At 38.6% G+C, this 27,735-nt stretch overlaps 1 protein-coding gene across 1 annotated transcript; it reads right to left on the minus strand.

The window, feature by feature from the left end:
- On the minus strand, positions 1 to 27,531 carry DYRK4 (dual specificity tyrosine phosphorylation regulated kinase 4; the record flags this gene model as incomplete). Its single annotated transcript, XM_082754011.1, has 14 exons — positions 1 to 239; positions 696 to 850; positions 4,892 to 5,021; positions 5,568 to 5,628; positions 6,778 to 6,950; positions 8,521 to 8,602; positions 10,913 to 11,051; positions 12,880 to 13,020; positions 16,147 to 16,283; positions 16,637 to 16,800; positions 18,501 to 18,636; positions 22,865 to 23,014; positions 24,285 to 24,368; positions 27,508 to 27,531. 14 exons carry the CDS (start codon positions 27,529 to 27,531, stop codon positions 1 to 3), a joined length of 1,815 nt encoding a protein of 604 aa, XP_082610137.1.
- Positions 27,532 to 27,735: the final 204 nt, after the last annotated feature.

Raw genomic sequence — 27,735 nt, forward strand, 5'->3', positions numbered from 1 at the left:
TTATTTAATTGGTGGGAAAAAGAAAGAATTTTTTGGAAGAGCTGTTTCACCACTGTGTTCTGCTTGATCATTTTTGACTGGCTTTTCTATTTCAGTATCCAAAAGTTTCTCTGGGATAGCATGTTTCATTGTGTGATTCTGTACATCATTTTCTGTTGTTCCTGTGGAGGGCACAGTGAGAGTCAGTCTTTCACCCAGTTCACTTTTCACATTGTCAGCTGTATCTTTCCAGATATTTTCTGTAATAATAAATAAATAAAATGATAGGGTGAGACTGTGGATTATCAGCAGCAGCTAAACACACGATCACTACAAAATCAGAAAAAATCAATTGAAAATTTCTGTTGTGATCTCACAACAACCACTGCTGCATTCTTTTGCTCTGAAAGTGAAGTGCACTATGGTATGGTGTCAGATACCATAACTATTTTGCTGTGAACAGGGAAAAGCTTTCTCTGTGAACCTTTAGTGCTACCAGTCTTCTTGCTGGGAGCGACTACAAAAAATAAGTAGTGGGCAGATCTATTTCTGTAGAGGTAAGAAATAGTTGCTATATTCACTAGATTCCAGTGACTGTTCATTATCTGCATAGTGTGTACTATCACCTCACCTTACATCGGTCAGATGCTACGAAATATAAAGAAATACCAAACACCAATATAAATGCAGTTAGTTTTCCAGGTAGACATGCTTACGGATATTCTCTTTTTTCTTTCCTGGTGTAGAGAAAGAGCCATCACTCAGCTTCCTTGAAACCTGCATTTTCTGTTTTGCTCTGCATATTTTTGGTTCCTGGATCCATGCATGTTTCATTGCTTCATCTGGAGTCATGCGCTGAGCAGGTTCCCACCTTAAATCCACAGTAGGCAAAAAGTTATTCAACAGTAGCTATAACTGAAAGTTAGTTTAAGCCAAGAGGTTCAGTATTTGAAAGTCATGCCATGAGGCCATTTTTTGAAACAAAAGAATTTTAATGGAAAATAAAGAAAAATCTTACTTGATCTTCTCCATCTTTCTACTTGCTAAAAGCTTTTTACTTACTTCAGCACTATGTGCTTTGCTGATCTCATCTTTGCTTTAATCTGTAGCATCTAGATATTTTTAAATACAAAAATGTGCAGTTTATAGTGTTATTAGGGTAGGGACCCAACTGAATATTTGTTTCAAAGTTTTCACATTCTGTCAATGCAAGCTCCAAGAATGAACACAAATCAGACATAGGGTAATTCATTAAAAGATAAATCTTCTCTAATTTAGCTGCATCTGAAACTAATGTGGAGAATTAGTTTAACAAATTCATGAGAGATCTTATTATGGAAATGGAAGGTGATATTTTTACAAAATTCCTAATTTTATTTTACCTTCTCACATTCATTCTCTCACAGGTTTAATTCACACAGTTTTCACATCTACACACTCACAAATACCAAGTGTTCTGGCCGATATCACTTGTGTGTCACACAGATGACAAGAGATGACATCTACTGAGTCTTCACCACACCTCTGGGGTTGTTCTTGACTGGTGACAGTGAAATAGTCCTTGGACAGACCTTTCATATCCTTTAGAAGTCACCTGGCATTTAGGCATTGTCCTCCACATAAGAACCTTTCCGACTTTGATCTCCATAAGTGTTGGAATGTTGTGCAAGGTAACTACTCATCGTCTGTTTTCACTTGTAGATTTGGAATATGTATCTGTTTTGTTTGCTTTTGACTAACAGGAAAGTTAATGGTGTGGGTGATATTCTGCAACCTTTCAGATTTTTCACTGCTGGTCACCTGTGCTGTGGTATCACCAGAATGCAGGCTTCCTGACTGTCCTGGCTGTAACACAAACACTGCACTTCCCAGCTTTACAAGGGAGACCAGTGTCCTGGGAATGGTATCATTTGTTATTAATATGCACAATTCTTTGGGCCCTCATTGTGCTGTTTACTCCAGTGCTTAAGCAAGCATACATTTCCATTCACACTGCATTCATAACAATCCTAATATTTATGTCACAAATCTCTACATTAGTTGCAGGGTATTTCATTCTGATTTGCCCAATATCAATGCTGTTTAGAACTGTACAGAAATGAAGTAGAAAAAAAAAAGATGCTCTTGCCATCACAAGAGCTGACTGAATTCTTTTTCAGTCTCAAGTTGAACAAAACTATCTGTGAGGTCATGGCAAATGTACAAAGCTGCTTTGGAAAAACATAGATTGACAACTTCAAAACACCAAATAGATCAATTCTTTCTGTCACCAAATGAGCTTTCATTTCAAACCTATGAAAATTAAAACAAACAAACAACAATAACAACAAAAACTGCAGCAAAAATGTTTTTTTTTGTGACCTGAAATTACTTGCTTACAGGTGTCTTTGCTTCACTGAAATTGTTTCTAAATTTTATGATTCAACCAGCAAACCAAAATGATTCAATGATTCATACAGCTTTAGCAAACAGAGAACATTAAAAGCAATCTTCTTGTGCAAGACACACGAGAAGAGGTAACTGCAAACTAGGTTGGATTTCTCTAGGAAAATAACCCATAACTGCTAGAAAGAATTTTACAATGTTAAACAAGTCACAAAATACTAGCCTTGCATAAGGCAGAGGTAGCACTGCAAAAGGCATGGAACCAGCTTCTGCTGCCATTACACTTCAGTAAAAATTAGAACAAAAGCTTACTCTACCTATAATAAGAGGTAAATATTTAAGGCAACCAGACACAAGTTTGTTCCTCTATGCTCAGTTTTCTCATTCAATGGATGAGTAAAACTTCATTAGTAACCACCTCCCAACAGATTTCATTTTAACTATTCGTAAAATGACACCTCATATCATGGAGTCTCACCATGTAAAATGCTTAGTAACCTGACCTCTTTGGAAAAGCCATGATCGTACTTGAGCCATGAAATAGCTTGCCTTCCCAACAATACCTCTTTTATAAAAAAGTCCCAATGACTTTGTGAAGACAGATGATATGCTGCTGACACTGAAATATTTCTCCCTTCCCCCACACAAACACAAAGACTCCTTGCCATTGATGCTCTCAACATGAGAGTGCTTTGTATTTGGAACAGATTGCCACAGGCTGTGGATTCTCCCTCTCTGGAGATACTCAGAACCTAACAGGACGAGGTTCTGAGCAACCTGATCCAAGTTTGCCCTGCTTGGACTTGCCCTGCTACTTCCAAGGACTTCCAGAGGTCTCTTCCTACCTAAATTATTCTGTGGTACTATGTAAAAAGTTCATGGCATAGAGAATCTGTCTGATTCCTAACTTCTGTGAAGACTCTAAACATTTCCATGTTATTTGTGTCTAGCATTTTAGAAAATTGTGCCAGTCATCAATTTCCTTTAAGAAAACATTTGTATACTACTTGCCCTATAGTAACAAAATTCTTGACTGGAGTGAAGTCAACATATTATCTTAGAAATGACAGGACCTGAGACATATTAGACTCTTCTTGCATTCTGAGATTGACTGATTTATAAAACTTTATTTCAATCTTAAGAATGGAAAAAATATGGTCTATCTGATACTTCAGATCAGATCATTCTTGAAACGTACATTGTGTTGCCATCGATGAGAAGTAAGTATAACTATGGTAATGAAAAAAAAATCAGCATGCAGAATACAAGGTAACACTCCAGTAAATATGCTAAGCAATTCTCCACACTAACTACCACAGTCAAGAAAGAAGTGAACAAGCAAACAATACTATTGATTCTGGAATGGAGACATGCTTGAATATACTTTGCCCTTTTATCCTGTGCAACGGGGGATGTCTATAGCATATTATAACCAAAAAGTCTAATCTCACCCACGGAACATACATACTGACAGTGAGATCGTTGCAAGCAGATATTCAAAGAAGCAGAACTATTTTCATACATATGCCATAACATATCATCTGATTGCCATTTCCAAGACCTAGCACAGAAAATATGATCAAGAAATTCAAGTCAGCTAAGTTAGCTCCCAATATATCTCCCACTGGAGGAAATTTTGGACGACTTTATTCCCACCAGAGTAGGAGGCTGATTTAAGTACAAAACCAAACTTTGATTTGCAAATATGCACTGCCTTGGGGCAGTGCATTATCATTATTTGTGTTAATCTGAATCATAGAATCACAGCCATAAAATGGGTTGGGTTGGAAGGGACCTCAAGACCATCCAGTTCCAACCCACCTGCCATGGTCAGGGACCCCTTTCATAAGACCAGGTTGTCCAAAGCTCCATCCAATCTGGCCTTGAACCCTTTCACGGATGGGGCATCCACAGCTTCTCTGGGCAACTTGTTCCAGTGCCTCATCACCCTCATAGGAAAGAATTTATTCCAAATATCTAATCAAAATCTAACTTTTTAGTTTAAAACCACTATTCCTTGTCCTATCAATGTACTTCCTGATAAAAAGTCCATCCCCAGCTTTCCTGTAGGTCCCATTTATATACTGGAAGACTGCTATAAAGTCTCCCCAGAGTCTTTTCTTCTCCAAGCTGAATGACCCCAACACCCTCCATAGAAGAATGAACCTTTATTTTAGATAAAACAGAAAGGATGAAATACAAAAGGTCTAAATAGACAAAAAATGTTGCTTTTAAAGTTTAGTCTGCAACATCAGAGGAAGGAGAGATGTTTTTAGACATGACATTTTTTTTTAAACGTAGCTTGAACTAGTCCCTTACACTGAGTCTTTTTGTGCAATTATTTTTCACTGCAATAAGCTGTGAGTATCTGTAATAGCTACCCTAACAATACCATGAAGGGCAAAATAAACAAACAAAAACACACACACAAAAGCCAACAAACAGATACAAAGATTTTAAAGGCACAAGACATTGAAAGCAAGTTCAAAACCAGTCTGCTGCATGTAAATCAGAACTATGAACTCACATTAGACATCCTTTCAGAAAGTCCAAGAAACCAGCATCATGAGTTTTCAACACTGTGCTTAAATCCTTTGAGTCTGGGCATCTCTTTTTTCCCTTGCTGTTGGTTATGGATTTAGGAAAACCTTTGGAATCTTAAAAAATAAAAACATGATCAAAAAACCACATTAAAAATCTTGACCAAAACTTTAAGAGTTGCAAAAACAGTACGCATCCATACCACTAACTCCAGCTTTGTCCTGTTCAACTGATTATCTGTCAGCATTGTGGCAAACAATACTGGTTACATCCTAGAGATTGCATCTTACACTAAGTGTTTTGTTAATTTTTTCCAAAACCACATGATATCCAGAGAAGTTAACTTAGTCTAAATTAGTTTCCCCAACCCTGTGTTCCTTTCTGAAATAACATCTTTTAAGACGTAACAATGGAATGGATTTCCCAATTTCTTCTCTCTCAGCTTGGCAATATGAGGCCCATAAAAGATGAAGAACACAGGAACACATTCATTTGTAGGCCTAATGTTATCAATTTGCTTTACCTCAATACCTCTTTCTGAAGGAAGTTTTGTCAGCTAAGAAGCAGGTTAGAAGTTCTTCTAACCCTACTTTCTACCAGTGCTCTATCAGTGATTAACGAGCAGAGGAGTCCAGCAAGGAAAAACAAACAGAATCAGTTACCAAAGAATGTTCGCTTCCTTGATGCAGCCTGGATAAAATCAGCTGGTGGAAGACCCAAAACCTTCAATACAAAAAAAAAAAAAAAATACATGGAGTTACTGCTCATTTCATAAACATACACAACAGCCATCAGGAGAGATGTGATATTTCACCTAATGCCATTTGAAAAGAAGCTGAATGTAGCAACTTACTATGAAATGTCTACAAGCCATTTGCTTTTATACATTTTATTTTGGAAGAAATTAATGGATTCCCTTAAAGTTATCTGCACATAGAAAATGTCTTCTCATAAAAGTTGACATCAGGATCTTCATCCACAGAGGGCTCTAAGAACTAGCATTTCTGTTAATAAAATACATTGTAGGAAGCCAAAGAGAGAGATGCTGCTGTTGAAAAATCTTGTACAAACTGACATGGCACTAGAAGGATGAGAATTTGGGGCTGAGTTCAACATCAGATTGCAGTGTAGTGGTTGGTATGCAGCCGCTTTCATGGGTCAGCTTTGCACCTACTCTAACATTTGGTAGATGATCTGAGGTAGGATATACATGTATCACACTACATTCCTGAAACAGTTACAAAGATGACAGAGCCAAACTCTTTGGTAGGCAGCCAGTATAAGAAGGGGCAACATCCACAAACTGTAGCTTGAGAAGTTCAGGGTGACTGTGAGGAAAAACTTTTTCACCGGGAGAATAGAGCAGCATTTTAACAGCTCATGCAGACAGGTGGTAGAAACTCCAGACTTTGAGGTTTTCAAGATTTGCTAGACAAAGCCACAGCTGACTGATCAGCAAAAATCTCACTCTCAGAAGGAGCTTGGACTAAAGACCTTGACAGATTTCACTTGACTGTCAGTTCTGTGATCTCTGAGAGAAGAGGAGCCTGTTATATAATTTGTATTGCTTTTCCTTCCCCCTAGATATACTTCTGTGGTAGCTTCTCTGTACAAATTCTGAGCAGATTAAAATGTGTTTCCTTCAGAAGCGAGACAGTGAATGTACAAAGAAGCGTTTAGCACAAGAAATAGAAATAACAATTTCTTGTTAGAACCTATCCTTTCAAAGTGTCTTGTGGCTGCAATAAACCGCTCTCTAAAAGGCTGTCTCTTCATCAATTATACTTCTTCATTTCTTGAAATTTCTTTTTGTTGCTGGCAGCACAGTTTATCAAGTGAGTATGTAATTCAAAATACAATCCCAGAAGTTACCTCCATGATGCAAGCAAGTTGGTCAACCTCATTTTCCCCTGGAAACAGTGGGTAGCCTGTGTAAAGTTCAGCCATGATACAGCCTAAGCTCCACATATCAACAGCCATGGCATAAGGATGACCAAGAATCACTTCAGGTGAGCGATAAAACCGGCTCTGAACATACGTGTACACTGCAACAAAAAAATAAAAATAAAAAATTGACAAGAAGCAAAATATTGTAATTGAGACAGAAATGTGGATTCCAGATTCCACAGGAAAAGTGATATCTATGTTCAAGCACCATATATCTACTCTAACTACTAGCTCCCATTAATGGACTGCTCACACAGGCTCTGAAAACCTTCCCTTATCCCATTCTGAAATCAATGAGCAATATGTTTAGCACTATTTTATTTGAAATCATACTTCAATAGGTTTTACTAAAAGAAACTCTTCTTCTAATGTTGTGATTCAGCTTATTCTGTTCACTTTCATACTTGCAGGTCTTCCCCTTGAATGAATCAAGGGTTCTTTGTTATCACAATCTTACACTATAGGAAATACTTTTTTCTACTGATATCTAGGGAATATCTCCTGTTGCCTTCTGATTCCCCTGTTCATGCATTATTGTCTGAACTATAGCCTCACAGCAACTATCAAAAATCACATTCCAAGTTTGGACTCCCAATGAGTAGATTTATCCTTTTGCCTCTTGTCAGTTCAAACAAATGAAAACTATTACAGTATACAAGCACTGTTATTTCCTTATTCTTATCAACCTGATTGTCACTTTGTTTATATTTTTGCAGTTCTTTACATTCCCATATATTTGAAATCTTTCTGGAAGGAAAGTGCCCTGAAAAGTTAGTTCTGCACAACATGCGATTTCACCAAATCTGTGCAGATAAAGAGCACCATGGTGGTAATCTGTGCATTTGGCCAACTGTATAATTGTTGGCTGTTTTTCTGTCATTTTATCACAAATAAATAACTGATTTTTTTGTTTTATACTCTTTAATCCTGTACCAATTTGAGGGTTGCACTGAGTCTTGTTTCAGCTGACAGAGTCTCAGTCATGATCCTTCTTTCTTTCTACTGATGTTTATGTTTCAATTTGTTACTATCTGCAAATATTTTAGGCTGTGTCTTCAGATTATATTTTATTCAAATATTGGAAAACCTAAAATGATTACCTGCTCCTACAAAACTGTGATGCAAATCTAATGGGCTGAATCCCAAAATATAAATGAACATGTTTGGTTCAGTTTATATATCAAACTTTCATAGGAAAATAAAGGAGCAATTCAAGACTAGTTTTGGTTTTAAAATGTAGTCTAGATTTCTTTCTGTTTTTCTTTTCTGTTTCCTACCTCATTGTATTCATCCAAAAAGTGCCTGTTTTTTAATCTTTCCACTGGGAAAGGATCTCTGGACCTATCCTGATCCTACAAACTATTTGTTAAATCATGTAACTGGGATTATCTGGATAGGCCCATTTCAGCTAACCATTTTTGCAAATGCAATTCTAAGTTCAACAGCAGTAGAGGGCTGATTAGGCTTGGGACAAAGAAGAAACATGGTAATAGCTTATTTATTTCCTACAAGTATATGTTCCACCACCAATGGCTGAACAGCTTGTCAGATTTTGGTTAGGGACATAGGCGACCATATTAGATCAATCAAAGAATTAGCTTTTCCCACATTATTAAAAATTAAGAAAACTTATTAAGAAAATTACATCAACTTGACTTTTCTGCAAACCTCTTTGGTGTTCATAGCAGCTTGATCCAAAATCAATAACTTTAACTGAACCTTGGCCTTTGTGATATAATAATATGTTCTCCTAAAGGGGGAAAAATCACAGGGAAAAAAAAAAAAAAAAGGTTAACACCCCATTAGGTTAGTGAACACTTGGGTAAAAAAACAACATATATCAGGTCTACATTTATCTGCATAACAAAAGCTTAAAATTTCATCTTCCCTGAGAACGCATTTGCTAACATGAGTAGGCAACCACATCCAGGAATGTGTGCAAAAGCAGAGGGGAGATTTGTAAATGGACAGAGTTTGAAGGTTAGCTAGGCAGACACACTGGTCCTTGACATACATTCCAAGCCACTGCACTGCACAGTGTGTGGTGTTATCAAGGCACCAGCCAGTGAGACTACTTGCTGTGTGAGCAGAATGAGCCCCTGCAAACCCATTGTTATTGACTTAGTAAAAGGCGAACTGTATCTGGTCACATGATGATCTAACTAGAACCATTATTTTTGTAAACACAGAAAGCCTTTGCCCCATGAACAAGTTGTAATTCACATATCTTCCCTCTATTTCTTTCAACCTTCACCATACTCTGTAAGCCTATCTCTTTCCACCTCACAATAGTGTGGTGTGGAGATATCAAAGTAGCAATGAATTACAATGTTACAGTCCTATCGACATATTAGCTGGGTGCTGATAGAGTAGTACTGTGTGCCTACAGTTCTAACTTGAAAAGTGATTCCTATACAACTAGCTCAGGAATATCTGCAACAATGAGGAAACATAGCCTATTAGCTCTCTGCTGGATAGTTGAATTCTACCCTTGTTAAAAATCTCTTGAGATCAAGAATTTCCTTTGATTTTCTTTCTGATCATACGGTCTTTTCCACTTCTCAGCAGAGAGACAGCTACGTTTATCAACAAGTTTTATACCAATTTTGCGTCAAAGTTTTGAAGGACTGAACAGTTCCCAGATTGCTGTCAACTAGTGACAAAATAGTTTCTTGTGCTATTAGATTCATAAAAATAGGAGATAGGAGGAAGATGCTGATACTGATGAAAGTCAAGACAAGGACTCACTTCCACAACCCAGATGGTCTTGGTCCTGTTACAGGATGTAACCTCTCTCTGCAGCTAGCTATGCTTCCATGCTCATGGTAGCATTCATTCTCTAATACTGAATCCCGCACAATGCAAAGAAACTGATTAATGGCAAAATCAGGTTCTGGGGCCATTACTTACCTAGCATGAAGTCCACAGCAATTCTGTGCCCTAACTTACATTGAGAAATATCATAGGAGACAGATGTAATAACACACGTGAGCTTCAGGTAACAAAAATTCAAGTCATGAAACCATACTTAAAGAATGAGAACAAAATTCTCTTTCAGTTAAACCATTAAGTATTCACTAATATCACTCTATTTAAATGCAGACTATACTCATTGATATTGGTAACCTTATTTCATGGCAGTGGCTGTCTGGGAAGAGATTTCCTGTTAGGGCAATTGTTTCAGATTACAATATTTTGACTATCTTGCAAGCCTCACTTCTCACTGTAAACCAGTCTATTAAAGATGTCGGCAAGATAGCGGGTACAGACAGTACTTGACTTTTTGGAGTTCTGAGTTAGATTACATTACGCATAGTGAGAGCAGAATTCCATCCTTAGCATTTTTACTTGAGAGATGATTTATTTATTTATTGGTTCATTTGATGATTGGAAAAAAAATCAAGAGAATGGTTTACCTGAAATTAAAAGATTAAAAATACTAAAGAATTTTCTTAAGAACAGAATAAAAAATTCTTAAGAATTAAAAAGAAAAAAAAAAGAGAGAGAGAGAGAGTTAAGACTGGGGCTTAAGGAGAATGGAAATGTTTCATCTAGCTTGAATGCTTAGCAGATATAACAGCAGGAATTGGATCGCAGATATTCCTCCAGAAATATGTAAGCATCCTGAATAGTGTATTATAAAATTGTTTTGTTACTTACTAGAATACTTAATTTTGTAGTTACACATATGAAATTAAATATGCAACAGGATTAACCAGAAACAGGCTACTTTGAGAGTAACTTATATTATAATGCTCCTCATATTGAATTATTTAATTTCACAAATACCTTTTTCTGTCTCTAAGCAAAAAGCCATTACCTGCATTTTATCCATTTTTGCACATATTTTGGCAGCCACAAAACCACATATAAACTGTAGTAAAGAAACTGAATCAACAGAAAGAATCACTTAACCCTAGTACTAATAACATCTGAGAGAAATTTTAGCTTCTGGACAAATATCCTACTAAATTTTAATGATTCTACTGAGTGTTCCTCTCAATCAATAAAAAAATAAGATTCTGTGCAGAATAACACATTAGGAAATGACAGTACTTACAGGTTTCAGATCACAGTGAATGATTCTTTCCTGGTAGAGCACTTGTAAACATCTCAGCACACACTGAGTGAAGTGTCGAATTAAAGACAGACTGAAACCTTGGAAATTGTTCTTTTTGATCAACTCATACAAATTTATTCTGTGAGGATTGTGGGGTTGGAAGAAGAAGGCAGAAAGCAGAAAAAAGATTAGAGAACTTATTTTTAACAGCATGAATAATTTAGAGTGCATTAAGAAAGTATTTTGTCTGTCTTCCTACCTGAGGGAGGAGACTCATGAAGAATAAAACGACCTAAGTAATTTCCTCCTTGAGAATGATGTTCTGTATATAATATGCATAAACATCTCCTTGAATCTTCAGATCTAATGAGGACATAATGCCCATAGACATGCTTGCTTACTAAACTCCATGCTGTTATGCAACTGTGCTGATTTACATCAAATAAAACAATCATTTAGGAATTGAAAGGAAAAAAAAAACATTGTCTCTTTTCTCTCTCATTTATCTTTGTTTTGGCACCTTGTATAAATCCATTTTGTCTAAAAAGTCTTTAATTAGTATTAAATTATTCTAGATAAATAACCCATAAATTCAGGTCTTGTTAGGTTCTTAAATCCCTCTTGTCATCATCGTATCTTAGCGCCTTCCGGTACTGCATTAAATGATATGACTAGTGTTTGCTCATGTGAACAGTGCCCTGAGAGCTTGAGGGTGCCACAAGCACCAAGCCTGGGACCCCATGTCAGCACCATAGCTGCCGACCACTGCCCCAGTGAGGCCAACAACAGGGCCGGGCTCCAGCTCCCCAAGGCCCAGCCTATGGACCCATGGCCCAGAACAGCTTTGGCCCATCCCCAGAAAGGTACCCAATGCCTGGACTGTTACTGGTGTTTCTGGTACCTACTGCACCAGGTAGGCACCAGGCCCTGTCACGATGGACATGGGGAGCCTCTGATGCTCACAGACTCCTTTCAGGAGCCTCCACAGCCCTGGGAGACCCCAGCTCCCATGTCACGTCAAGGGCATACACCAACTGAAGCTTTCTGCCTTCCCCACTTGCATGTCCACTAGTTCAGACAAGGCTCATTCCTTTGGAAGTAAATAAAGTTACCAGGACTTGATGGAGCACAAAGTTCACAAATTAAGGGTTTTTCATTGCATTTTAGAAGCATTCAAGAATTTATCGGGCAAATACTTTTTATGACAGTCAGAGTCTGCTACTCTTCTGTAAAAAGCTGCATATGTTGACTATACCATGAATGTTTTCCTGTGAATTTTCCATAGCAGCTTTCTGAAAAGACTCATCCATGTCTTCCCTGGAGACAAGTAGTCAACTCTTTTCCTGTGTGTCTGACTGACAGACTTACAAGCAGCAATTAATTACAATTAATTTAGGTGTATTTGAGATCAAGACTTCCATAGGATGATGAAAATTCAGCAAGTGCTATGATACATGCAGCAACTGGGCTGTTACTTGAAGAAATGGGAAATTATAGGTAAACATAATTATAATTTGATGCCCTGATTATAAGGAGGCTGGTGAATAAAATGGTCTGACTTCCTTGAAGTTTATCCAAAATTCCACCTGAGGTGTGTCCTGCAGCATACATTCACATAAAGCAATATTTTATAATAATTTAACATAATTCATGCTTCTACACCCTGAAGTTTACCAGTTCTGAACTCACAATTTTACTTATAGGTTTCTCAGAGAAGAACACTTCAATACATAGCACAGAAGATAAGGAATAGATCATGTCATTGTCTATATAAGGTCTGAGGGGGCCTTTTTCATTTCATCTTTCCTGATCAAAGACTCAGCTATGCAGTTCGAATTTAGACAGTATTCCTTTCTTGGAACATTGAGAGATACACATTCTTCCGAAGAAGGCATTAAAATGGAAGCTCATAAGGCACAAGATCTACAATGCCCCTTAAGATTTATGTAAAGGAAAATACACTTTACCCCAGCAGTTCAAATGAAATACAGAAGTGATTGCGAAAGTAGAAGTATTCCTTCATGTGGATAATATTGTGAGTATCATCTTTGTCCTTCTTCAGAAGAGCATCAAGGATCTTAACTTCCACCAAAGCCTGGCTGTGAAATCTGCAATATCATATGGCATCCAAATGGATGAATCATTAACTCAATCTAAGTTTATTGCAATACAAACACTGCAAACACCACAATTTTACTATAAACTCAATGTGTGAGACAATTAAAAATTCACCATTCACTGTTAACTACTTTAAATTTGATTCACTGTTGTTTCGTAGTCTAAATATACCAGTCTTAGATAGCACTTAAGAGTAGATATTTTGAATTGTCTGAAAAAAAATAAAGAAAAATAGTTTCAAACAAACATCCAGAGTAAAAACCTGATGCTTTCAAAATCCATAGGAATGTTTACATTTACTCAAACAGAGCAATATTTCACACATAGCACAGTGAGACTGTCAGTTTTGAAGAACGTCTTTACTCTCGGTGTTCACTGAGGGAAAAAAACTTAACAGTTGAAGCTCTGAATACAGCTCTTCCTGGAGTCAATAGCATAATTTAATGAACTTTTTGGTTCTTGGAAAAGCAAGGAGGAGGTTAGAAGAACTGCCAGCTTGGACTTCGAGAGGGTAAACTCTTTAGGAGACTGGTTGGTGGAGTCCCTTGTGAGCCAGTCTTGAAGGGCAAAGGAGTCCAGGAAGGCTGGACACTCTCCAAGACAGAAATCCTAAAGGCACAGGAACAGACTGTCCCCATGTACCAGAGGACAAGCCCACGAGGAAGAAAGACAGCATGGCTGAACAGAAACCTTCGGCTAGAGCTCAGGAAGAGAAAGAGTGTTTATGACCTTTGGAAGAAGGGGCAAGCCACTCAAGAAGACTATCATGATGTTGTGAGGTTGTGCAGGAAGAAAATTAGAAGGGCTAAACCTCAACCTAAGCTCAATCTGGCTTCTGCCATAAAGGAAAATAAAACATGTTTTTAAAAACACATAAACAAAAAAAGGAGGACTAAGGAGAATCTCCATCCTTTACTGGATGTAGGGGGAAACAGTAACAAAAGATGAGGAAAAGGCTGAGGTACTTAATGGCTTCTTTGCCACAGTCTTTAGTAGTAGGACCATTTGTTCTCTGGGTATCCAATCCCCTGAAGTGGTACATAGGGATGGGGAGCAGAATAAAGCCCTCATAATCCAAGAGGAAATGGTTAGTGACCTGCAACACCACTTAGATGTACCCAGTTCTATGGGGCCAAATGGCATCTACCCATGGGTAATGAAGGAGTTGGCAGAAGTGCTCACCAAGCCACTTTCCATCATTTCTCAGCAGTCCTGTCTTTCAGAGGAGGTCTCAATTGACTGGTGGCTAGCAAATGTGATGCCCATCTACAAGATGGGCTGGAAAGAGGACTCAGGGAAATACAGGCCTGTTAGGTGCTGGTGAAGCTCATAGAGCAGATCATCTTGAGTGCCAGCATGCAGCACACACAAGACTAACAGGTGATCAGGCCCAGTCAGCATGGGTTTACAAAAGGCAGGTTCTGCTTGATGAACCTGATCTCTTTCTATGACAAGGTGATTTGCTAAGTGGATGAGGAAAAGGCTGTGGATATTTTATACCTAGAGTTTAGCAAAGCTTTTGACACTTGCTCACAGCTTTCTTCTGGAGAAACTGACTGCTCATGGCTTGGATGGGCATAGGCTTTGCTGGGTAAAAATCTGTCTGGGTGGCAAGGCCCAAAGAGTCGTGATGAATGGAGTTAAATCCAGCTGGAGGCTGGTCATTAGTGGTGTCCCCCAGGGCTCAGCATTGGGGCCAGTTCTCTTCAATATCTTTATCAATGATCTGGATGAGGGGATCGAGTCCACCCTCAGTAAGTTTGCAGATGACAACAAGTTGGGCATGAGTACTGATCTGCCTGAGGGTATGAAGGCTCTACAGAGGGATCTGGATAGACTGGACTGATGCACTGAGACAACTGTATGAAGTTCAACAAGGCCACATGATGGGTCCTGCACTTGGGGTACACCTACCCCAAGCAGCGCTACAGGTTGGGGGAAGAGTGGTTAGAAGACTGCCCAGCAGAAAAGGATCGAGGGTGCTGGCTGACAGCAGGCTGAACATGAGCCAGCATTGTGCCCAGGTAGCCCAGAAGACCAATGCCATCCTGGCTTCTATCAGAAACAGCGTGGCCAGCATGGCTGAGGAAGGGATTGTCCCTCTGTGCTCAGCACTGGTGAGACTGCACCTGAATTACTGTGTTTAGTTTTGGGCCCCTCACTACAGGAAGGACATTAAGGTGCTGGATTGTATCCAAAGTAGGACAACAAAGCTGGTGAAGGGTCTAGAGAACAAGCCTTAGGAGGAGTGGCTGAGAGAACTGGAGTTATTCAGCCTAGGGAAAAGGAGGCTCAGGGGAGACCTTCTCTCTCTCTACAACTACCTCTAAGGAGATTGTAGCAAGGTAGGGGTCAGTCTTTCCTCCCAAGCAACAAGTGATAGGACAAGAGGAAATGGCCTCAAGTTGTGCTAGGGGAGATTTAAGTTGGATATTAGGAAAAAAATCTGCACTGAAAAGGTTGTGTGACATTGGAACAGGTTGCCCAGTGAAGTAGTTGAGTTACCAGCCATAGAGGTATTCGAAATACACATAGATGTGGTGCTTAGTTACATGGTTTAGTGGTAGATTTGGCAGTGCTAGGCTAACCATTGGACTTGATGATCTTAGAGGTCTTTTCCAACCTGAATAATTCTATGATTCTGTTTCTCATCTGCTCCTTTGACTTCAGTTAACACTAAACTCAACTGACAAAATTATAATCTGTCACATAAATGAGATGTTTCTTAGGAACATAGCGCAGAATTTTCCATACTAAAATGAGCGACTGAAGCCCCCCAGACTATTCTTGGTGTTTTGAGGTCTTGTAGGAAAGTAGGCTCTCAGAAAACAGTTGTACTGGGCTGGTTACCTGTGCTGTGTATTAACTGTGCCACAGATAAGAGACCTCTTTGTAAGTATGGAAAAACTGTGGCTGCTTTCATAGACTGTGTCTCCACTGGGCTCAGGCCAGTTCTGAGACCCTGACTTAACCTTTCTTCACTCTGTTCTGAGTGTGTTTAATGAAAACCTGTGGTACTGGAGGCTTGGTTTTGCTTTGTTCACATTATCTCAGTTTGTCACTGCCTATATAATAAAGAGCTGATTGTATTGGTTTAAATTCAATGGATGTCTCACCTTTTCTTATTCCTTATTATTTTCAGTGCCACTAATTCATTGGTTTTATGATCCAGGCATTTAGCCACCTGCCCAAATGACCCTTTTCCAATGACCTCCAACACTTCATATCGATATGCAATATGGTCATGTAAAACCTTCAAAAGAAAACAAATAGTTCAGATTCAAACAGCAAGGCAAAGATCATGCTTTAAAGTAGTTCATGAAAGAGGCTGGATTTGTAGCAAGTGATGTCTACATTAAGCAACTGTAAGAGAGAAAAATAACAAGTACATGGTTCATTAATCCACCCACCTTGCATCAAGCCTGAGGAAAAGCGGTTATCTCTTTAGGATTCTCTTCTAAGCTTTACCATGATTATTACTGATGTTTTTGCTATGGGAATATTTACCTTCAGGAAACAACATTTATCTCACATTGATCCCTTAAGAGTCGATAGTCACTACAAACTTATTGATCTGAAAGTGAATACCGTAATGTTTCCACTTACCTTCAGGTAAGAACCATTCTCATCATCATAACAACTATTATTCTGGGCTTCAGGTAAACCTTCAATCTTTTTAGCTTCCAGACCAAGAAACCATAGCTCTGGATAATTGAAAATTTCTTTTTGTTCATAGACTGTTAACTGGTTTCTAAAATTTTTCAAGGCTTCTAAATTAAAAAACAAGAAAATAAGAACAAAAATCAGAATCGCAAAATCACAAAATAGTTTGGGTTGGAAAGGACCTTAAAAATCACACAATTCCAAACCTCCTGCCATGGGCAGGGGCACGTCCCACCATATCAAGTTGCTCAAAGCCCCATCCAGCCTGGCCTTGAACACTTCCAGGGGTGGGGCATCCAAAACTTCCCTGGGCAACCTATGCCAGTGCCTCACCACCCTCTGAATAAATAACTTATTTCTAATGTCTAATCTAAACCTACCCTCTTTCAGTTTAAAATCATTATTCCTAGTTGTATCACTACAGTCCTTGATGAAGAGTTCCTCTCCAGTATTCCTGTAGGTATTGGAAAGCTGCTATAAGGTCTCCCCAGAGCATTCTCTTCTCCATGCTGAACGATCACAACTCCCTCATGGGACAGGTGCTCCAGCCCCTTGATCATCCTTGTGGCCCTCCTCTGGACCTGCTTATGACTTGCTATTGGTCCATGTCCTTCTTAAACTGGTGGCCCCAGAGCTGAATACAGTACTCAAGCTGTGGCTAAATACATTGTCAATGGCAAATTGCTTTAACAGTGGAAAATTTTAGAGTAAAGCATATCTGTTTGAAAACGAGGTTGAGTAGATGGCTGCTAGAGTTTCCTTCCAACCATAATTTCTATGATTCTACGTTGACATTTTGTACAAAATTATGTTTCTTTTTCTTTCTTTTCTGACCTACTGTTCTATGTTCAACGAAACATTCATTATCTCTCAGCAAGATTTTGAGAGCTGAGGTAAAAATCATTTGATTTTGAGCAAAGTCACATACCCAGATGTTTTTGAAAATCCCATCTGTTGTCTATCTGTTTCAGTAAGCTTCACAGATTACATGAAGAACTGTATGCTTTTTATTGATTGGATTGACATATTTATGAAATGGCAGTAAGCTTTAGTTAACCAAAGCTTTTAAGTACTTGTTTTTCTAACAAAAAATATCAAGTTCAAATGCATGAGGTTGGGAATTAAGTGGGACCCAAATCTGCTGTTCTACTAATCCTGATTCTGCCTGTACAGAAGAATTTCTACCTACACCCCCTTTTATATCATTTAAATCTAGACAAATAAACAGAGATTATAAATCAATGTGTTCTCTAGGCATGCACATGGGTGTTTTGTTAAACACTAGCAGATTTCCATCCATTAATGCAGTGATGTTAAATCATTTGAAGACAAGAGGCCACTACATTTTTTTTTCCCAGCACTGTTCGTAAAAATAGGTCTACTCATCCAGAAACCTTCTACATCTGAGGAATACCAAAATGCAATTTAGCCCACATAAATAAAATGTGACACAGTTACAAGCAAGTGGGAAAAGTGTTTTATCACCATAATAGAATACTGCTTCATGATCTGTCATAAATCTTTGACAAATACAAGTTCAGTTTTATAATGTATAAATTTCTTGTTTATGTATTTGTGTTAGTCTATTCATTTTCATATTCCATTTATTGCATTCTCACATTGCAAGTAGAATTGTTAGGGATCAACAAGCCCATCCATATTCCTGCCCTTCAAATTGTTTATTAAATATTTCATGGAACATTTAGCAAAGGACCTCTCATCAGTGAGTATCCTGGTTGCATACACTCACTATCTATACACACAACCTGTCACTCTAGTCTTTTTAGCATGCTCTCTTATAGTCTACCTGAAGCAGTCATAGGCAGCTTGACACTGGTGCTGGTGTTTTCCAGTTCTGATGATTTTCTCTGAGCTCTGGTATCATTTTCAGAATGACTATTTAGAAGGTTAAATTGCGGAAACTTACTTATAATTCCATTTTCCTGACAAGCAAAGAAAAAAAAAATTAAATTTATTTTCAAATATTTTCATGAATATTCAGCTATCTACAATTGTGAAAAACAAAAACAAAAACAAAACAGCAACAACAAAACCCCAACCTACTACATTCCTAAAGACAGGACTACAAGAGCTGGATTTCTTGAGTGATCTTTGTCAATTTTGTGCTGAGATAGAACACGTATGCTTGGAAACAAGAACTCACTGAATACCCCAAAATTCTGCCTATAGCACTGTTGGACCACAGAAGGATAAATTTCTAAATAAAAGAATAAAGTTCATTTTCCATGTTCATTCAATATATGGGTACTTACATTGTATAAATGCTAGAAACCACCACGGCTTGATTAAGCTGCCTATCTTTTATGAGCTAGGATAGATCTGAGTACGATCTTCCTGGTATGAAGTGCAGCAAAGATAGTCAAATAGGCATTTTCTATCTCTGATTTCTGTATGGACACATTGAGTAGAGTTGTGCTAGAATCCATCAGACTGCTTGTGCAGCCTGCAGCATTGCAGAGACAGCAGTGTGGGTCTGCACACCTACACAATTGCAATACAAATATCCAGATTGGTAGGAACGAGGAATGAATGGGCTCGTATGGGTGTGGAAGCACTAGAAGGAACAAGTGGTGTAAGAAATGATATAAAGATGCTATCTATATCAGCAGGTCTTCAAGATTCCAGCACATGCAGTTCACAGGCCTTCCAGAACAGGACAGCCTACAGAATCAAGTCAGAAGGACATGATGGAGGGTTGGATATAAAAGGAAGACAGATAAAAAGACAGAAAATAGTGTGCTCTGGGATAAGAATAGAAGGTGTGGGGTCCCAAGCTATGTTCTCAATCCCTTCAATGAACGGAAAAGACTCAGCTAGAGAGGATACATTCAGTGCATAAATACCTGGCTGAAGCTACAGGGAGTGATTTGTCTTCTATGTACACAGGATGAGGAACAAGGACTGCTGAGAAGAAACAGAATCCAACTGATGAAGCAGGGCAAGATTACATTTGCAAATAGCTTTACTAACCATGCTTAGTAGGGCTTTTAATTAGGTACATCAAGGAAGAGTTTTCATAACTTAAAAGGCTCTGATACTCATGGGCAAGTTCAGTCACCTAAACATTTGTTGAGATAGCAATAGCTATCCAGGAGATTTATGGACTGTGGATTTAATGTAGATGATCTGAGATGCTCTGCTGGACCTGCTGTTCTCAAGCAGCATTGCTCATCTCAACTGACTGATTATATAAAGGTCAAAGAAAGAGCAGTTTGGCTGCAGTGACCGTATGATTGTGGAGTTCAAAATCCTGAGAGACATGAGTGAGACAAACAGCAGAACCACAAACGTTGATGTTCAGAAAAGTACCTTTTGAATTGTTCATGGATCTTCTTATAATCCTATGGAAGACTGCCCTGGAGGGCAAAGGAAACCAGAAGGGTTCATAAATCTTCAGAGTAGATCTCTTTGAAGTACAAGAACAGTCCATTTTGACATGCAGAAAGTTAAGCAAGCATGGATGAAGGCCAGAATGGATGGAAACGGAGCATTTGATCAGGTACAAACACAGTAAGGAGTACAAAAAAGGTGTAAACAAGGATGGGTTATCTGGGACATATATAAGAGGCACTACACAAGCACACAGTGATGTTTAGGAAAGCAAAACCTCAGTTGAATCTGCAATTAGCAAGGAATGTTTCTCTAAGTACACCATCAGCAAAAAGGAAGGCTAAAGGAAATATGAATGCACTGCTCAGTGGTGTTTGAGACCAAGTGACTAAGGACATGGAAGAGACTAAGGTACTAGATGCTTTCCATTGGTAAGTTATGCCCTCAGGCCTGCTATGTCCCTGAGTCAAGGAGCAGAGTTTGTGGAAAAATCTCATCTACCTGCAGTACATCAAGATATTTCAAGATATTTAAGGACTACATAAGTAGCTGGATGTACCTAAGTCTACAGGACCAGATGGGATGGACTTGAGAATGTGCAAAAAGAGCTCAACGTCACTGAAAGGCTGCTCTCTATTATATTTGAAGGCCATGGCAGTTCCTGAAAATGTGGAAAAGTCAAACATCACACATCTTCAAAAAGGGCAAGAAGAAGGATTCAGGAAACTACAGGTTGGTCAGCCTTACCTCACCCCAGGGACTGCTATGGAGCAATTCCTCCTGGAAGCCATTTCCAACCAAATAAAAGACAAAAAGCTTATTTGAAACAGCCAATGTGGATTTGGCAGAATAAATTGTGAAGAATTTGTGTCTGAACAACCTGATTTCCTTCTCTGATGAAGTGACTGTCTTGGTAAATGGGGGGAAAGCAATGAATGCTGTATACTTTGACTTCAGCAAAGCCTGTGTAACTGTCTCCCACAGTACGCTTATGTCCTAAATGGTAAGATCTGGAATGGATAAACAGATCGTAATGTGAGTCAAGAATTGGATGGATGGTCAGGTTCCAAGGACTGTGATCAGTGGTAATTGCTTACCAGCAGCCACCCTCAGGGACTGATACTAAAGCTAGCAGTCTTACTGTGTTCATCAATTACGTGGGCAATAGATGAATTCACCCTGCAGGCCGTATCAGGGATGCTATCCAAAGAAAGGCCAGCAGGCTGGAAAAATTGGCTAATGGGCATCTCCTGAAGTTGAATGAAGACAAATGCGAAGTTCTGCACCTAGAACAGAATATTCCCTAGTAATAGAACAGGTTAGGAGACAACTGAAAGGATACAGTTTTGCAGCGAAGGTCCTGGGAACAAACTGAACTTGGGGCAGCAGTATGCTCTGCCCCTTCCAGCAAAGGAGGCCAAACACATCCTGGGTTGAATTAGCAAGTGGATAGCCAGCAGGGAAGTCATTCTCCCCCTCTCTTCAGCATTCATAACAACACAGAGTGCTGAGTCTAGGCTGGGGATCCCCAGTACAAGAAAGATATCAACCAACTGGGGTGAATTCAGGGGAGAGGCCAGGGAATGTTTAGGAGCTTGGACCACATGACGTACAAAGAGAGGCTGATGGAAATGCATTTGTTCAGTCTGCAGAAGAGGATGCTTCAGGACTGGCTGTATTGCTATCTACAGTTACCTGCCAGGATGATATAGGGAAAGCAAAGCCAGTCTCTTCTCAGGGGTGTGTGGTCTTAGGACAAGATGGATACCTGGCTAATGGATACAAATCACAACTTGGGAATTGTTCGTTAGGTATTAGGAAAAACATTTTTACTGTACTGGTGGTTTGCTATTGCAAGAGGTTGCCCAAAAAAGCTGTGGACTATCTATCCTTGAAGATACTCCGAACACAGCTGGGCAAGGCCCTGAGCAACCAGTTCCAAGCTTGATCTAGTTGGAGTGGGAGGTTGTGCTAGATGTTTTCCAGAAGACATTTCCAACCTAAGTTATGCTATTATTCTTTATATATAAATAAATATATTTATAATTCTTCAGCCTTTGAGAAAGTCCTGACAACTCATACAAGAGGACCAGGATAGAGACACAAAAGATCAGTCTGTCTGGGTGCCATGATACAAAAGCCATAACCCAAAACCAGCACATGGCTGCCAGCACAAGAACAACCCAGTAGATGTGATATAGACCAAACCGTGGGCAGTCCTTGTCCATCACGTCACTGCAAAAAGTCCTGATGGGATACATGCATCTTGATACTTGTGAGTTTTGGATTAAGAACGTGTTAGTGTGAGTGAAAAGTTTTATTTTAAAATCATCTTCCAGTATTTGCATCTAGCCTTGCTGCTTTTTTTTTCTCCCCTTTTTTTTTTTTTTTTTTCCTTTTTTTTTTTCTTTCTTTTTCAATATTGACTACTACAAAAGCAGAGCTGCCAGGTATGAGGAGCACAACAGCTCAAGGACGGGGGGAAGATGGAAGAAGGAATACCAAAAGTGAAGACAGCCCAGGCAGCTCCTATGAGGTTAGGTGTAGGTGTCCATTAAAATCACAGGAGCTTTACACGATCATGCTGATAAGCAATTTATCTGTTTGACTATTTATAGTTCTTCCTTTTTCTTTTTCTTTTTTTTTTTTTCTTTTCTGTAACTGAAAACAGAAACTGATGCAAATGTAGGCTCTAAATTATTTATCTCTTTCCCCCAGAAATACATTTATGACATTTTTCCACTGACACTTTCTTAGCAATACTAGAGAGAAGCTGATTAGTTAATGAAAATCAAGATGTTTAAGAACTTTATAACTCACCTGAAGAGGGGGGAGCACATTCTGCAAGCTGGTATTTGTTATCTGACACAGGCTGCTTTCAAGGGGGGGAGGGTTTGCAGAGTCTGCAACCAAACCATGCTTTGCTTGGCCTTCCAGATGTGGGAAGGAAATAGCACTGTGACTGACTTTCTAAATAGAAAGCATAAGTAAATATTACATAACATCCTAGCAGGCAATTCTGTGTAACAGCTTCGAAAAACATAAGTATTTAAAGCCTTGAAATGGTGTGTATGGTTCACTTCTGACACCTAACGGTGAAAGCAAAAAGGGCAGATACTCTCCAGCAGCTCCAACTTGCTCTAACATGCAGGAGGAGGTTGTCTAGGCAATCCGGCCGTCTGGCACCTTCTGGGGCATTCGAGTTTCCCCACAAGAACACCTGCATCCAGCAACAGAGGAGTGAGTGCCTCAGGTGGAAAAGGTGGTTGGGCTGGGAAACTGGACAGCCGCTCCAGGCCGCAGGAGTGGGGAAAATAAAGTGTATGTAGGATAGACACGAAATGTAAATGGTAAAAAACTTCATTAGCTATCCCAGGTGGCAGAAGAGAAATTGGGACTGAAAAGGAGTCACTGAGAGGGTCTTCCCTGTTCTGTTTTCTCAGCATTTCCTTCCCCCCTCATTTTCCATACAGTTCTCTTTGCCTAGGCACCGTTGTTAACATTTGATTTGTTAATGAGAAGGCGTGTTTTGTGCAAACTGTATTGAAAATTAGATGTTTATAATCATTTGAAAGTTCCAGTATGATTAGTCTTTCCTTTAGACTTGTCCCTTTTCTTATTGTAAAATATGTCTATAACACTCGTTTTCTAGAATCAGTCTTTTAAGTATGTGGTTCTATGAATGTTAGGACCTCTAATATCTTGGATATCTAGAATGAGAGAAATCACCTTCTTATCAACAAAGAAAAAATTCAAGGTAGACTGTTTTCTTTGGCAAACATTAAAAAAAAAAGAAAAGAAAAAAGATTTGAAATAGATCTGCAACATAGATCTGAAAAGAATATATTTTTCAAACTTTTGACAGCAATAGAGAGGTTTGATATTTTTCTCAAAAAGCAAAGAAACAAGCTCTCTATCAAACCATCTTGAACAAGTAAGTTTTTTTCCAATATTATAGAAGAGTCTTTAAAGCCTTAGAACTGAGATTCCAGGGAACTTTTCATTACATCTTCAGGAGACAAAAGTGGCTGTGGGCAGGAGAAATGCCTCACATGTTATTGAACAGTTAGCAGAAAACAAAATACTCTCAGGCACTTGCGACAAAGTCATACAGCTATAGGGAAAATGGAAGAGGGCAGGGAATACAGGACTTTTCTATGCTCAGATTTATTTATTATGTGGAATCTTTTAGGAAACAAGCATTTAGGTATTCTTTAAAGTCAGCTGAAGAGTTACCTACCTGATGGAAGACTCTGTTAGATCCCAGATGATCACTCTCTTGAACAGTCAGCTGAGGCTGAGAAAATGTATCCACATGAGAAGACTGTAAACATGAGATGATGCTTTTTTAATAATAATAATAATTACTCTGGGAAAAAATGCTTTTTTTTTTTTTTTTCTTTTTCTTTTTCTTTCCTTTGTGGCAATATCTGTGCCAAAACAGTGTTTGAGAGAGGACCACAAAAGCTGCTGAAAACACACTACTCTCCGGCAATTCCCCTCCCAGTCGAACAGCTGTTTTGTGGGCAGGTGCAGAGACAGCTTGCTTTGCCTATTGTGCTTCTCAGCATGCTTGATGTGTCCATGTGGTCAACAGAGGGGAAGGGGGGCCTTTGCCATCCTTAAAAATATGTGCTTGAAAGTATATAGTGAGCCTGCTTGGAAGGACAACTTTACAATGGCTCATAAGGTAGATTGTAAACCCATCCATTGTTAATAGCAGAATTATACTAATTCAACTTGTGGTAAAGAAAACACATATCAATGTTTAAATTTACTGAGATAAAGAAAAAAAATCCAATTGGTTCCAAAGGAGAGAGAATTTTACAATAATAGAAAAAGAAACATGGGGAAAGCGCTAAGTAGCTTGTCATTTTTAAGATTCTGCTGGTGCTTTATGCAGTTTTCTTACAAACATAAAATGCATTGTACTGTACATTCCTGTCCAAGACTGCAGTGAATCGAAGGAAACTGTAAGATAATTTGGATATTGAAACACAATAGCAGCTTGGAGCTCTGCTCTATAGACTCAAGTGAACCTCACCAGGTTTGGTCAAATATGCTTCCTTGTCTCTGGGCTCTGTAAGGCATAACGTCATTCCATTCATAATCAAGAAAATCATCTTTAACCAAGTAGGCACAACAATTCCACTATAGGATTCTTGAAGTAGTAGAAAAGCAGGATTTTCTCTAAAAGCAGAGGAACTTGGAGGCATGGGAGGGAACTTTAGTTTAGTGTCTCAAAAAAAAAATAATTTGCAGCCAAAATTGTCTTACGGATGTAAGCTGAAGATTAAACATACTTCGACAAAGCATTGTATTCTTCTTTACCTGTTTTGTAGCCAGGGCTTCCATGGCCTGTACCTGTCACACAGTCTTAAATGTGCAGAGCACCTGATGAAGAGAAGTCACTGCTCTTTGCAATGACATTTATTCTATCCAGTTCCAGGATCAGTGCCAGAGGATTGTTATTTAAAGGCCTTTGTAGTGGGCTTCAGTAAGTCCACATGAAAATAAGTCTGCATATGAGAGGAGTATTGCTAGTGTTTTGTATGGGCCATAAGTCACCTGCCATGATGCAGCCTAGCCACAGTGAAAGGGACTCCATGCCACTTTCCTTTAGACTCACTGTCTGAAGAATCATACACCGTAAGTTCAAAACTTCCCAACAACAAAACACAATAATTGTCCCAAAGAGAAACACTGGATTACTGCATCCTACATATGAATTACCTAGAGCACAATATACTTCTCCTGGTGCTCCAAATGTCCTTGTGATCACTATTTTCCAGAGTGAATTTGAATAGATGAATATTTGCCAGAACATTTTCACATACAAACACTTTGCATGTAAACTACATATCCTGCACTTCAGTGCAGAACCAGATTTATTAAGAAGATGAGTCTGGATTCCACACTCGTAACTATACCAGATGTATCAACCCAGAACTTAATACATTTAACTATTGATTTCAGGACATACTAGATTTCTTCTCACACCTCATCCATACTTTATTCCCAGCTAGTTTTATTTTTCAGTTTATGGACCTGATGAAAACATTACATTCCATTTAGAAAGAGTTTCTTAAATGCTGTGTGCTTTTCTGACTACAAGTCAATACAATACCAGGCTTTTAAAGAGAAAGTCATCACTGAGAAGCAAATAAAGATAGAGTTGACTTCACATACCTGTACAGACTGCAGAGTCTTCACTCTAAAATGGCATTTTATTTCTTAGCAGTGATTTAAAAATGCTATGCAGTGATGCCTATATTATTAAATATAAATTTCAAAATATACTGTATTTACTAACATAGCTTAATCAACTCACAAAATGACATTAAAACTCAGCAAGAGCTAAGGAAGCAAGTGAGTGAACTCCAGGTCATGATGCTGCCAGAATTCCGAATCTATTTAATTTCTATTTACTACAGAAAAGATTAGCACAATTTTGAGATAGACAGTTCTCCTTTAATACTGCAAAAGCAAAATCAGTCCATTAGCCCATGGCTGTGCCTTTTTTTAATTGCAGAAAATTGTGATTCTCTTTGCCTCTCTTTTTCTAAACCTTCTTATTAAGGATGTAGAGCTCTTCAGTATTCTTTGGGAAATTTACTCAAAACACCTTAAAATCAATAGCTGACCAACCCTCATAAAATAAACAGTTAGATAGCATACACATTTACCACTGGAAAAACTGATCTGTGCCTACAACAGTCCTGCCAGTACCTGACAAGGGAGCAGATGGATTTAAGTCCACACAGTGACTTACTTGATAGTCTTGATCCAAATGACCCATCAGCTGCTGCTCTAGTGAAATCCTGTACATTTAGTAATGGGAACTACAGCTGAGCTGTTGTGCATGGTTTAATCTGGCAGATGCACGCTAAAGAAAACTGCAGCAACTGTTACTATTCCATTCCACTTCACTCATGGCTGTTGTACTCATATAGCACTTGGCCTGTCCTACAACTAAGATACATATAGTGCACTGCAGTCCTGAACTACAATCTCCTGCTATTCCAGCCCTTCAAATCATGTATTACTGGCTATTACCTTGCTAATTCCAATTGTCACTCAAAAAACAGAGCAGTGTCGCCATTCGCTACCTAATTAATTTGCAATCACAGGAGGCACTGAGCATTCACCATTCTGCAAAATCAGAAAGTGTGACACTTTTTCAGAATACCCAATATGTCAGCTTTTTTTTTTTTTTTTCAGTATTCAATTGACCAGAAATGTGTTAGAATTTTAGAAATGATAAAACACATAACTATATAAAACGTAGACTCCATAGTTTCCTTGATTAAATGGACACCTGCCCACTATCAAAATCGAATTAAGCTTGTAGAATACATACACAGAATGCAACATAATGTTAAATCATGCAGTATATTCAAAAGCCATAGCAAATACATATTTGCTCACTCAAAATACAGCAGGAAAATAAACATTTTCCTTACCTTGTCAACTATTTCTGTCAGCATAACTGCAAGAGCCATTAATTGCAGGACAGAGGCTGTTTATTCCATTTGCAAAACACATTTCAGGAAGCCCACCTTCATCTAGTTAGAGCAGAGCAGGCTCAATTTCATACACAGTACCCTGATCAGAAAAAAACCCTTCTGCTTGGCTTCAGATTTAAATTTAAATTTTTATCCCGGAAATATGCCAGTGACTATTAGCTGCTC

This window comes from Aythya marila (genome assembly GCF_965140915.1).
Source record: "Aythya marila genome assembly, chromosome: 1".
Lineage (NCBI taxonomy): Eukaryota > Metazoa > Chordata > Aves > Anseriformes > Anatidae > Aythya > Aythya marila.